General features: G+C 44.0%; 2 protein-coding genes across 7 annotated transcripts; both read right to left on the bottom strand.

The window, feature by feature from the left end:
- LOC311350430 (rho GTPase-activating protein 19-like) lies at nucleotides 1–7602 on the bottom strand. Of its 6 annotated transcripts, none has more exons than XM_084470445.1 (11): nucleotides 7545–7602; nucleotides 6989–7242; nucleotides 6597–6677; nucleotides 5882–6091; nucleotides 5023–5249; nucleotides 4570–4656; nucleotides 3894–3959; nucleotides 2971–3125; nucleotides 2576–2671; nucleotides 1500–1598; nucleotides 1–623 (listed from the first exon to the last, which is right to left on the bottom strand). In XM_084470445.1, exons 1-11 carry the CDS (start codon nucleotides 7595–7597, stop codon nucleotides 443–445), a joined length of 1509 nt encoding a protein of 502 aa, XP_084326571.1. In that variant the 5' UTR covers nucleotides 7598–7602; the 3' UTR covers nucleotides 1–442. The 6 variants fall into 6 exon arrangements, with proteins under 6 accessions (XP_084326571.1, XP_084326572.1, XP_084326574.1 ...); XM_084470446.1 differs by having other exon boundaries at nucleotides 1–620; XM_084470448.1 differs by having other exon boundaries at nucleotides 456–623; nucleotides 2971–3207.
- A 2150-nt stretch (nucleotides 7603–9752) lies between these two features.
- Nucleotides 9753–12958, bottom strand: LOC311350154 (pyrokinin-1 receptor-like; the record flags this gene model as incomplete). Its single annotated transcript, XM_084470171.1, has 6 exons — nucleotides 9753–10204; nucleotides 10394–10571; nucleotides 11534–11755; nucleotides 12121–12326; nucleotides 12625–12721; nucleotides 12815–12958. 6 exons carry the CDS (start codon nucleotides 12956–12958, stop codon nucleotides 9753–9755), a joined length of 1299 nt encoding a protein of 432 aa, XP_084326297.1.
- Between the last annotated feature and the right edge of the window lie 1225 nt (nucleotides 12959–14183).

The following is a 14183-nucleotide window of genomic DNA, read 5'->3' as shown; positions in this document are numbered from 1 at the left end:
TCATCATGTTCCCTCACCTTATTCTACTTTATCCATTACCCCCCTCCCCTTCACTATATATTAACCCCATAAATCTTTCTGAATTTAAATCTCACTGTAGCCTAGTATCTCACTGTAGCCTAGTAAGAAATTGTAAGAAATTGTATTTTAAATAAAAAATGAAAATGTAAACACTTAAATAAGTATACATTAAAAGAAAAAGGCATAGGCTATCTCAACATAAATGTTCTCCTCAAGGCTTTCAGCCTCAGGTTTTCAGAATAAAAATCAGAAATCCGTTAAACGGCCTCAAATACTCACAATAGCCAGGTAAAATATTAAATAATATGAACTTATCCTGTATATTTCATTGCACCTGAAGATTTCTTCTTTTTTTTTTTACACTGAATTTTAAAGAGCAAGACAAAAACTTTAAATGTCAAAAGTCTCTGGGAGTCTCCCTTCAGCCACTCAGCGACATCAGCAGGAGGGCTTTCCAAGAACAAGCCAACCCTGGCTGACATCGACTAGCTTCATTAACTCTGCATGAAAACAGAGAGGAAAAGACACACAACGCACCCTCGTGCCAACACACCCCCACACACTCACACCGATGTCTCCTTCGCTGGCACCACGGACATCTTCTGGAGAGAGAGAGAGAGAGAGAGAGAGAGAGAGAGAGAGAGAGAGAGAGAGAGAGAGAGAGAGAGAGAGAGAGAGAGAGAGAGAGAGAGAGAGAGAGAGAGAGAGAGAGAGAGAGAGAGAGAGAGACATTAACATCTACAATCTGGTGCGGAGGTCATCTTCTGACGGTTGAAACACTAGCACTGAGCTGAGTAAGTTTGGGGAAAACACCTGGCTAGCACTCTAATGTACAGACAAGTGAGCTGCAGAGTAGGAGACAATCACAGCCAAGAGGGATCTGATACAAATAACACAACATTATGAATGGCCAGCAGAGAGCTCCATAATAGTGGACCCATTTGCTAGTGCAATTAATGGTCTGTTTTTTTAGGACCATGAACCAAAAGCCTCAGGATCCTATATAGACGGAATACATGTCACCATCAGCTAACCACTGAGCTACCCTACAGACCCATTCAATAAACAAAGAAATTACCTTTCAGGGGCAATGTTCGGAGTGCAGATATCTCATGGTGGGAGCTAATGTCATGCTGAATCCATTTAGCATAACCCATTGTTCTGTTCCCAAGTGAATCTGGTGAGGAGGGCTAATGCAACACAACGATGGGAAGCTTGGAGTATGGTTTGTCTACCCTGGCTGCCTTGCCTGGCCTAGGACAAGATGGGACTTACTTACACAGACACACTGGATATCCATCAACCACATGGTGGGCAAGATGGTGGTAGGTTGTTTGACTCTCAGTTGAAAGGTACTGGGGTCAATCCCCGATGTCGGCATCCCGGAGTGAGAACCTCCCTCCTGCTCACTAATAACTTTGGACACAAGCATCTGCTCCGTTCCCGAAGTGGTGAGAATAGTAAACGTTAATACTCACTCCTGTAGAGATGGCGTTCTCCTTCCCATGGCTCTCTGCAGGAGACCCCGGTCGGCCGTTGGTCTTGTCGGCTGATGCCTGGTTACCCAACACCCTCCTCTGCGTATTCAATAACAACAAACATGGGGACAACACCGTTTGTACATTTAGGGTTGGTGTAATACAGCTGTGGGGTCATTTGACTCCAATAGACAATTTAAGGTGCCAAGAACGGAGGCAAATATAAATAGGGCCACACCTGAATCACAGTGTCCAACAAATGTTGAGTATATTTGGATATATATTAATTAATTAATATAAGATGTTTGGAAAGGAGAAGCTTATCCTGAAACATATTTATTTGGAAACCGAAAATGTTTCGATAATGTCGCCTTGCTTGGTTGACTCCGCCGTCGGTGTGTGAATGTGTGTATAAATGGTTGTAAGTTGCTTTGGATAAAAGCGTCTGCTAAATGCTCTGGAATGCACGGTGATCAAGACTTATCCTCTCTGAAATTTTTCTCCCCTCCTGTTTGAGCGAAGTTCAACTTCATTGTTTCCCTCCCCCAGGTGCTGCAATTACATTTCTTATTGGAAATGTTATTGCACTTCCACCCAGTTGTTTCCTTTCCCTCCGCTTCGAACAAATTAGCATTCCGTCAACCCCCTCTGCGGGGGAGCTCCTTATCGGCTCATAATTGAGGAGGCGTGGCTTATCATCACACAGGGATGAATGATCGCAGAAACGAATGACCCACGCTGTCGGAATGCAATCTCGGAATATCTGCTATCACCTGACGACGATTGAGCTTTTGGTTCACTTTATTCAAATGTATCCACATTCAAACAATGTATACAATTCCCGGCGCACAGAATAGGAAGTATTTACCCGAGGATTTGCCGGCTCGACTGACCGTAGAGGCTTAAATCGTGGTTAGGCGATGGCCAACGGTTTATTGGTAGCCGATGGGTTCCGAGACCGTGTGGCTCCAATCCCATTGGTCTGTGGCCCTGCGCGCATGCGTGCGTGCGTGTGTGCATGTGTGCATGTGTGCATGCGTGCGTGCGTGGGTGCGTGGGTGTCTCCTGCACTGTACCTTGATGATGCCTCCGAAGGAGCGTGAGCGACGGTGCTTCCTGTTGAACGGGCTCGGAGGGTCCAGCACGGGGGTCCCTGGCTTCTGCTTCTCCAACTGGCGGGGAAGACAAGCGAAGCATTAACCGCAGTTTCTGCAGACGTCCTTGAGCAAGATGCCTCACCCCTACCTGCTCCTCAATGAGGCGTATCACGGATGAAACTACTGGTGGTCCCCTTTGATCAGAGCATCCGCTACGATAAATAGCACTAGAAGCTGAAGGTGATGATGAAACATGGACCACACACACACACACACACACACACACACACACACACACACACACACACACACACACACACACACACACACACACACACACACACACACACACACACACACACACACACACACACCTGTCTGATGAGTTTCTTCTTCTTGGCGGAGGCCGGCATGCTGCAGATCTGCTGGTGCAGCTCCCTGAGGGCGTTCTCCGTGTGCCCGTGGCCCGTGGGCGTCCCCACGGCCGGAGAGCTGACCCCCAGCCCCACACCGCGGGCTGATGGTGTAGCTGGAGGAAGAGGTGGAGGCGTGTTGAAACAGACCTCCTCCACCGAGCTGCTCGCTGGCCCGGTGCAGAGAGCCAGGTCATCCTGCCGTCGCGAGGCGCCAGGCATAGGAGAGAGGGAGGAGGGAGGCATTGGAGGGTGAGACACTGAGTGATGCCATAGCCCCGTGAGAACATCCTAATCTGAAGGGTGCACATGCTGTGGCTCTCTGCAGATCAGCCTGGCCCCGAGCACAGTGAAAGTCTCTACAAGAATTAAAAAAATGAGAGGGCCAATCGGAGCTCGGGGGCGGGAGTTTAATTAAAAATGTAAATAATACAATGGGAGCGCCTAAGGAAAGTAGAAATCTATGGAGCAATCAAAAGTGGTTTAATCCACAATAGACTGAGAACAACAATGTTAAGAGTATTGAAAGAAATCTGTGTTGTCCTCTTCTCTCAGAGGACAATGTATTTTTGCTTTACTTCCAACCAGATTTGGCCAGAGCGAGAAGGGAGCCAGTTATTTAATTTGATAGGCAGCCATATTTGGAACTCAATTAGGCCAGACTGATCTTCATTGTGAAACGCATCAGTATAAGGACTGTTTCAGGAGGCCAATGGTGCCATGTCTCTAACATTGTAGTAGTAGTAGTGCAGTTGTAACATAGAAATACATACAAATAATGAGTAGGACCTGGAGAACTGAATGAATGAATGAATGAATGATGTTGAATTCACTTCAAATGGAAGATGGGTACCTATCATAGTGGAAAGGAAAATAGGCTTCACCTTTGACTGAAGGGTGTTCGAGCCAGTGAAATATGCTCGGGCATATTCCTTCACGTAATCCGGGGCCTGTAATACACACAAGAACAACAAAAACAAAATCACACTTAAGGTATGCGAGTGAACTGGTGTCAAATCAGTCCAGTCCTTCATCAGGAGAGCACTCTACTCTGATTTTGTATTGAACGACTCCCGTGAATCGGGTCAACTGACTGTTATTTAGCTGTGGTGTGTACGTATATTCTCCATGTGTGGGTCGTTTGATGGTAGTTTGACCATCAATCAAAGAGCAACTTTTTAAAGTAGGGCCAACTGGGAATGTTTAAAATGTAAATTATACCCCATGCATGTAACCATGGAAACAAGAGCACTTGACATTCAGCTCTTTTAGTCATGGGGCTTGGGAACATAATGAGAATATTTAAACCTAACACAACCCACATTACAATTAACAAATCCGGCCAAACAAGGTTGAATATATTATATTGGGATTTATGATCCAACTAGTCCCAAAAGGCCACTCAAATAATAAGAAATCATTTGTAGCGTTAATACAGTAAAATCTGGTTTTGAAATATTTTAGCTTATAATTGAAAGGCATAAGTCCTGCTGTTAAATTATTATTGTCAACATGACATGGTCAGAAAACAAATGAAGAAAAGATTTGGAGATGACTCACCCTGAACAGTTTCTGGGAGTGTTTGATAAGAAAAGCTATGCCATTATTGAGATTCTTGATGTTACTCTGGAGATCGTTGGCCGTTACCTGCAACAAATTACAAGGAAAGTACTATAATTATAATAAGCAGATTAATTTCTGGAAAATTATTGCATATTTATAGGTGTAAATAACACTGAACAAACTTGAAAAAAGGGGGATCTACAAATAAACAAATAGATAATGGAAGAGTGACGCTTTGTGTTTTCTTAAACAAGTTTTCCTTAACATGGTCCGATAAGGTGTTTTAAAAAGGCCCGCCCTGTATCTATTTGATACTTTTCAATAAAATATCCCCAACATAATAAACAGCATCACTTTTCAGATAACCCATGACTAACCCATGACCCATTGGCAACATCTTTAGACTACAGCAATATCAAGACCAAAGAACCCTGCAGCAGGCTCCCCTACATTCTTGGGCCAGATGATGTGCGGGGCGAACATGGTAGCCAGGTTGATGGCGGACATCTTGTTGGTGTGCTGGTTGCGGGCGGTGTGGTACAGCAGGTCCAGGAGCAGCTTGAGCATGCTGCGGTTGGCCGGGGGCAGCAGCATGAAGAGCAGCTGGAAGGCCTCGATCTGCCTTTCCTTGTCGGGCACGTTCGTCTTGTTCCCTTGCTCGTCAAAGAGAGTGCGTTCTGGGAAAAGCCCACAGAGACCCACAAAAACAAGGAGTTAAATCTGGAGTGGCCACTCTTTTGTAATGATACGTTTCAAGCACTTTTGAAGGACAAGTTCACGGTTTTTCACGTGCGTGGAGCAGAGGTGAAGAGAAGAAAATATGCACGCTATTGTGAGGGACTTAGTTTCCGCTCACAGTTACTGTGAAGGAACAAAATAAATGGCATTATAGTATACAGTCATATATACACCCAGGAAATAATAATAATTTATTATTATAAACTCTGATATGCTCTGTTTGGTCTGGCTGGGTTGTCTGAAGATGCCGTGGCAACCCAGTAAATCAATATTTTCCCAACTTCTCTTTTTACTAAATATTAACTGCACAAACCTCTGCCCGCTACCCAACTACTTTCCTCTTTTCAATGCATTCCTATGCATTGAAAATGAACTGAATCCTCCAAACCCACATTTGGTTAATAACTTCATACAAATATGTTGCCGTTGCTTCAGGGTCGATCAAAAAACGTAGAATACGAAGAATATTTAACTTTGACATGATATTGGCTGACAATAGTGTGCGTTCAAATTGTGCTTTTCAATCCTAATCCACAGAATGCCCTGGTCTATGTGCGTGCCATGAGCATACCAGCAATCTTCAGGTGGGCGTGGTAGTGTCGATGCGTCAGCAGGGGCTCCGGCAGTTCTCCCAGGAAGGTTTTGAGCAGGGTGGCTGCGTCGTTGGGGTGGAAGTCCCCGGTCTCCAGGTCTATTTCTGCTCCAGAGTTCAACATCTCCCTGAGGGCCGCCTGTCTCAGGCTGTGGCCCGGGACCCGGAACAACCCCTCCACGTGAAGGTCTGGAGGGATGGGAGGAGGAGGGGGCCCGACAGATGGGTGGAGAGAAACGTGGAGAACCGTGGCAGCAACACACACACACACACACACACACACACACACACACACACACACACACACACACACACACACACACACACACACACACACACACACACACACACACACACACACACACACACACACACACACAGCGAATGAAAAGAGGCCCGGCAGAAGTGCTTTTTCATAAATATTTAACTGCAAAGATGTGCTCAGCTTCCATTTTCGGCATAGTACGTCAGCGGCTTCTGAAAAAAAGCTGTGTGCTCAAACTTTGACTCAGCATTACAAGTTACTACAAAGAGGAAGACGTCATTCTTTGACTTTGTAGTACAAACTCCAACAGCATAATGTAGTCTGAATTTGACATTTAATAAAAATATACATATGATACATATAATACATTTGACCGATAGGCCTTTCAGCATGTCACTAATCTTTTATAACCCTAGTATCAGTACTTACTTTTGCTCAGAAATTCAATGAGCTGATATATCTGAGATATCCCCTCTTCAGTCAGTGGTGCACCAAAAACCAGTCCTTTATCTGAAAAACACCACAAACCGAATAACTGCATTTGAATTGCTATGGCCTTTTTTACCCTTTAGCTGGAATATGACATTATTGGAATACAGAGGAAGTAGGAACTGTTTGAATAGCTTCACATCAGGGAGGTGGCTTCAGTAATGATAGGCCTATGTCAAAGACTCGCTAGGCTCCAAATACATTTTTCAATACTCCGTAACACGTAAATGACAAACAATAAATAATCATCATCATAATTTAGAATAGCCCAAATATGCTGTTTGGTAATAAGGCAGTGGTTATTAACTACATTTTCTTTAGAAGGTTTCAACCTTTTCGCTTGAGGAAATTGAAGGAGCGTAGGAACCCGTTGTGGGAGGGCAGCCTCGGCTCGGTGTCCCCTGTGAGCTGGGCGAATTCATCGCCGGGTAGGTCGATGAGGCGAGTGATATTACTGAGAACTATGTCCGCGAAGGCCTGCGGTCTGTCGTGTCTCAACCTCTCCACAAAGAAGTCCGGGTTGAAGATGACGGGTTTGCCGGAGCACGTCGCCTCCTGACTGATCACAACACTGCACACCGTACCCCTGTTGGTTTTTAAGAAGGGTAAGATCAGGAGAGTTGAACGGGGAACAGAAAGAGACGGGACTGTAGAAACTAGCCCTGCAGCCAAACGTAAACTGTGGCAGGATCGACCATGTAATAATTTTACACACAAGCTATTTGAGTTAGCCAAGTTAGCGTACGCGTCAAACTCTCCGTAGCTCTAATTGAGCTAGGTGAATCCTTTATTTAATCATGCTGGGCGAAATAACCAAATATACTTTTCAAGTGGTGTATTTGACTTTTTAACGCTTATGATCGACATAATCGTGGCCCAATCTCCTACCTTCTGTCGTGTTTGCTATTGTTTATGTTGTGGGTATAGTTTTTCGCTGCCATCTTCGATTCGAATCTTCCGCTGTTTTGCGCTGGCCACGCCCCTACTCTACTATTGGCTGAAAGCGTTTATGTAAAACACGGAGTGGAACGGTTAAATCCATGTGGCTTTAAAACCAACAGACTGAGGTCCTATTTAGGGCCACACATTTATTTGCCACACAAAACTGTAATCAAACATTAAATGTTAGTTAGGGTAAGAAATAGTATGAATATTGATAGCACCTTGAATATAAGTGCTGGGTTAAAAAATAACCCAACCTTAACCCAGCTACTGGGTCACTATTGGACAGAACACATGCTGGGTTGATTTGACCCAAGTGCTGGGTTACATCTTTTAACCCAGAATGCTGGGTTGTTCATTTGACCCAACCTAGTGGGTGAAATTAACTATATTGATGGGTTAAATACTACCCATTAACTGGGTTATTTCTTGTCTCATTGAATTGCTCTCTCTATAATATAATATTAATATTTAGTTATTATTCTATGTTTATTATATTGTTATATCTACATTTAGTATACAGATGTAAAATATAAACAACATATAAATGATTGTGTAATTTAAAATATTTTCACATAATCATACAAACACAATTAGACCACTGTAAATGTGCATTTAAATATGGATTTAATATATAAGTATCTTCACTCATAACACTTTTTACACTGCATGGCATGGAATAATTTGCCTACAGCTTGATCTAAGGTACACTGGAATTAATGAAAACAATGTCAAACTAAAAACTGACTCATGCCCATCTATGTTGTACAATGCGTGCTGTAGAAACTCCCAGGTGGGCACCCACTGCTTCGGGTAGTTTGTATAAAAAAAAATTTTTTTAAAAAGCACACGTCCACAGCCATGGAGGAGAAAGCGATTGTTGCCGTATGCAGACTCCCGCCACCGCCGGAGGAGGGGCTGCTCTGCCACCATCGGAACAATGGAGTGTCTGAGAAATAAAATGGATCAGAATTGACAGCTGTCTACTGTCCGTTGGTCAGCTATTAGCGCTACTGCTAGCTGTGTGTCAACCGTAGCTACCCACGAGCTAACTGTTTCATAGTTACTAACTGTACAGGTAACTAGCTAACAAGCTAACCGTTAGTGGGACATTAGGTGAAACATTAAATGAAACATTACATTAAACATAAAATATAATTTAAAAAAATGCGGCCGATAAAATCTTTGTAGACGGCTAACGATTAACGATTGTTAAAGCATCAGTCTTTCAGGCCAAATCTAAGTAAATAAGTATTCACATTTAACCTACCATGAAATGCTGCTGACAGCCGTTGGTCTTGTCTGACCACAAAGAAATGTCCAGAATGTTCCACTGTTGAACTTTCACGATGAAAGAGCGGGAAAATGAACGACCCAACGGCTGGGTCAAAATAACCCAACCAGATGTTCACCTGCGAATAAGCCCCTTATACCATTTTACCCTGCACAAACAACCCAGTAGTGTGTTTACAGTGCCCCAAACAACCCAGAATTTTGACCCAGCATAAATAACCCAGCAATGTGTTTACAAAAATAACCCAGCACTTTTTACTGAGTACGAGGGCACAGTAATCTTGCTGGCATTGAAATAGTTATTGTATCATTATCTGTAGTTCCATTCAATTCCATTTAATTCGTCCTGTTTGTGACTGGTTAAAGGTGTTTTTTGTTCTTAACCAAATCTGACAACAATTTCAAATAGGTGGAAAAATATCTTTATTCAACCCCCTTTTTTTTGTTACAATTAAATGGAAAACAACTAAATGTGAAAATACAGAATAACCTGTCAAATCTAAAATATGTTTTTCTTTAAACAAAAAGGTTGACTGTAGATGGTCATTTGAGATACAACATTTTTACCACTGGAATGCTCATAGCACATAAATACATAAAACATTGATTTTATTAAATAAATAAACATGAATACATTTTCTACCTTACATAGAAAATTACATAGAAATACGACAACTTACAACTTATTTGGTAAATTCTAAACTTAAAGACAACCTTATTTCAATAGCCTACCTGTAAAACGATACAATTACATCACTGCTACACACACATAGCGTCCACTGAAGCAAGATGAGACATTCAGCAAAGCCTTCACCAACAAACGTCAACACAAGCTAGCGGGGCCAGAGGCTTGCCATGTCTTCAGAGCATTACCTCCTCAGCCACCGGCTCAACAGGGCCTCGACGACCAGCGCCGTCCCTCCGAACGTGAGCCCCGTAGCCTGCGCTAACCTCCATCTCTCCAGAATACACACACGTGCTCCTCTCTCGGCCCATGGCGCTCCCAGCCTCTCCGCTGGAGCTCCTCTTCCCCAGGCGGGGCCTGCTCCCCCTGCTCCCCCAGCCCTCCGTGTGGCAGCGGGGTCGGAGGCTGCGCAGGGTCCTCAGGCAGGCCCGGCGGAAGGTGCAGGAGGAGATGCAGAAGAGCAGGGGGTCCAGGGCACTGTTGATGTACCACAGGGGCAGCGCCAGGTAGGACTTGAGCACCGTGTAGACGGAGAGGACCCGGTCCGACCACACCTCCACGTACACCTGCATGAGGGACGAGGCGATGTCCGGGAAGTTGCAGATGAAGAACACCACCAACACAGCACCTGGAAGTCCAATGATAAAACACATGGTATTTTAGTCTAAATTCACAAATAACTTTATGAAATAATTAATTATGTATGACAATTTGTATCAGTTCAGCTCAGTGATGGGCTTTATAAGTGAATGGTGTTTATTTGAACACCAAAAATTGGGCACTGTACAAACATGGTGATCCTCCTCCTCTTCCTTACCCATGAGTCTTAGAGCTCTCTTCTCATTTGAGAGTAATCTTCCATTCTTATGACACTGGACATCTCTCCTTTCCTCCCGGTCGGTCTGGGTGAGGCCCATGGCTTTCCTCTGACGGCTGTTCCTCCTCAGGTGCAGCAGGATCAGCAGGTACAGAGTGAATATCACCACCAACGGAACCTATAGGGGCCCAAGATAATCCATCAAGCACTTGGCCAGGCTCCTGGTCTTCTTCAGTTAAACATTTATCTGGAAAATATCACATCTGCAATATGACTGATTGGTTCACATGTATGTCCACATAAAAAATTAGTTGAATAAGAAAATGGCGTAGCATTGTATTAAAATGCAAGGGGGGGGAGGGGGGGGGCAAGCTTTGGACATCTCATGGCTGGACAACTGCAAAGCTTTACTGGTTTAATCCTCAGTGCATCTGGTGTTCAACATATGTGTCAAACCAGTACCCATCTCAGTCCGTTGGCGCCCTATAGTTGCCCCCATGAAGTTAAAATGCCTGCTGCTGGTGATCAGTGTGCAGACTCTTGACGTGTGGTCTACTCATGAAAGGTTTCTGGCACTGTGTGAAACTAATTCCCAGTCCAGGGAAGAGACTCTTCTTATTTGTCCAAACTTGATGGTGTAACAAGCAACCTTTTACACGTTCAACATGCAGAGTCCCTCCATTTCCCCAATACTGACTGGTGGCCCTTCATAGCTTTTAGCTTTGTTAAGCTCTAACCTAAATGCACTAGCACTAATTGTACTAATTGTAATTGTACAAAAAGTATAAAATCTATGGCAAATCTACTTACAACCAGTGGCGGAGCCAGACTTTTTTTCCAGGGGTGGCACGAGGGTGGCCAAGGCTTTATAGGGGGGGTCCATATTAAATTGTTGACGGGGGGGGGGAGCGAACGCGCTTTCAACGAAACATACGGTGAACTGACTAGGGGTGGCACCTGGGGTGGCCAGTCAGGTTCCAGGGGTGGCCAGTGCCACCCCGGCCACCCCTCTGGCTCCGCCACTGCTTACAACCTAAGTAGATTGTTGTTCCAGATTGACACACACCTCAGGTGACCTTGGATAAGGGGCCAGCTAAATCAGAAATAGTAATAAACCAACGTATCTCTCCCTCGTCTCACCAAGAAGAAGAGGCCGGCTCTGAGCAGCAGGGCTCCCTTGTAGATGTGGGCGGGGTCGGGCTCCATCATCTCACACATAGTGGAGACGTGGAGTGCGTCGTCAGGCGTGGCCGCCGTGTAGTTGAGGATGCAGACGCGAGCCTGGCCGTACACCAGGGCAAAGGGCACGGCGGACAGCAGAGAGATGATCCACACCCACAGGATACACGGCCGGCGCGACTGCTGAAGGATGTCTTACTTACTACAGATGAGGACTCCTTCAAAGAGCCACGTCAACATCATGGATATTCTTTCCTAATCTTACATAATTTTCAACATAAACGCAGTCGTAATTCTTGTGGCTGAAGCAGTTCCAAATTATTTATTTTGTTTGTCAATGCAAAGTAACCGAAAAATAAACAAAAGCTCCTTTTTCTTAAATGTAATTTCCCCCTGGCCAACTTCAAAGTCGCATAAAGCCAGAGGTCATTGCTCAAAAAAATATAATTCAGAAAAACACATTTTCCTGAAAAGAGGCAACAGCAGACAACTACACACCAGTCCAACGTCCAACCACTAGCCATTGCACAGTGTACCGGTACCGATACCTTGAGGCTGGAGACGGACCACATCGTATGGCAGATGGCGGCGTAGCGCTCGGCGGTGAAGGCCATGATGACCCAGCTGGTGCTGGCGCAGTACATCTGCCGCATCATGAAGTAGACCTTGCACAGGGTGTGGCCCAGCCTCCATGGATAGCTCTCCCAGTAGTAGCGATACAACGTCACCGGGACCGTCAGCAGCTGAAGGATGTCTGGAACGGCCGAGGGAGGGATAGGCGTGAGACGGACAGGCAGGCGGACGGATGGACGGATGGACGGATGGACCGTGAGAAAGACAAATGGGCAAAGAGATTAGAAGGAATTAGAATTGATTAATCTGCCTGTCACTGGGCATACGGATGAACAGTGTATTTGACAGACAAGAAGTAATTGGATAAACAACCTGTGATGTCCAACAGACTGAGAAACCCTGTTCTCAGCTTGTAATCACTGCATTGTGGCTTATTTAGGATGCTAGGTATCACATATACGCAGACAAACAGTCCATACCAGAAAGGACCAGGCTGATGAGATAGAGACGGATAGCACTGGTCCTCATATGTGCATCCACAACCAGAGTCAGTAGGCTCACACCGTTGAAGAACACCTGGAGAGAGAAACAGTGTCCCCTTCATAACAATTTAAAACAACATGGCTTCAATGTTACTTCTTAAAAAAAAGGTTGGTTAGGCTTTCTCACTCCAAGCAAGAAGATGGTACTGTAGAATATCGTCATGGGAACAGCAACAGCCAATGGCTCGCTCTTGGTGACACTGATATCGAGGTCGGCACTCGGGCTGACGTTGCAGGAAAACAGAAAGTGGAACTCTCTTGACTGGTTCATGGCGGCTGCTTCTGGCCTCAAAGAGACACAGAGAGCAAAAGCAATTTAAAAATGTTGAATGTCACTTGAGTTTTCCAATTTCCATTGAGTGAGCTGTCATTCCATCGAAGTCCATCGAAGGTACAAGGCTAGTACTTACCATTTCTCCTCAAACATTACAAAAACACAGAGCGTATCAATGAGACCTTGAAGAATGAAAACCTACACTTTTAGACACACGCCTGTTACACCTGCGCTAATGTCAGTCTTTATACCACAATACAAAGCACAACACAATTAAATTAGGACTCATATTGGCATTTGAAGGGATTACATGGAAGGCCTTCTGTCTGTACACACTGGCTCCTAGCCAGGCCCTCGGCTGTTTGAGACATGTTTTAGACATCCCAGAGTAATTTATAGTTTCCTTACAAGGTTGTGTTATAGTGCTTATAATGGATGCTTACATTTATTTATTTATGTGTAGGTTCATAGGACTTTAAGGTCAACTCATTTTACATTTGTAAGGATTTCAAATGAAGGCCACTTTTGTTGAATGTTGGCAATGTTCAATGTTGCATGTTGAAGCACACTTTGAATACAGCCACTAATGAACTCCAGAAAAGAAAAAAAGAGCATTCATCTTCCCTACTTTGATTAATCCGCCTTTGCCTCAGCATGTTGGCCCTTTAAGACCTGCACTGTCTGTTACATAATTTGGACCCTACACTAATGAATCCTGTATTGACTCATACAATCATTACTATTCGTAAATGTACATTTATGTCTAAGTGATTTAGAGACTAAGGCTATTTATTGGTATCGGTAATTTATATTTATATTTTTATATTTATATTCATTGACAGAAATATGTTAAATAATTTACTCTTTCATAAATATAGTAGGCTACAGGTATTTTACTTAATATTTATATGAATATTTATTTGGTTCTGTACTTAGCCTGTACCACTCCTGTAGGCTACTTCATTCTCCTTTCTGTTGCTGCTTTGACTCATGAATTTTCCTCTAGGAATAAATAAAGCTAATCAGATAATCCTCTAGATAGGGAAATACTAATGGATCTGATGGACATAGCATCATTTTCAGAAAATCACAGTATTTCATATTTAATGCATGGCCTCTATTGTCACAATACACGGTGTTTACTTTGAAGAAAGTAGTACGGTTCTCTGCATAGGTCATTGTGTTGTTGTGTTGTTGTGTTGTTGTGTTGGGGGGGGGGGGG

This window comes from Micromesistius poutassou (genome assembly GCF_964030765.1).
Source record: "Micromesistius poutassou genome assembly, chromosome: 7".
Taxonomy (NCBI): Eukaryota; Metazoa; Chordata; class Actinopteri; order Gadiformes; family Gadidae; genus Micromesistius; species Micromesistius poutassou.
This window is presented reverse-complemented; position numbering and strand designations above follow the sequence as displayed.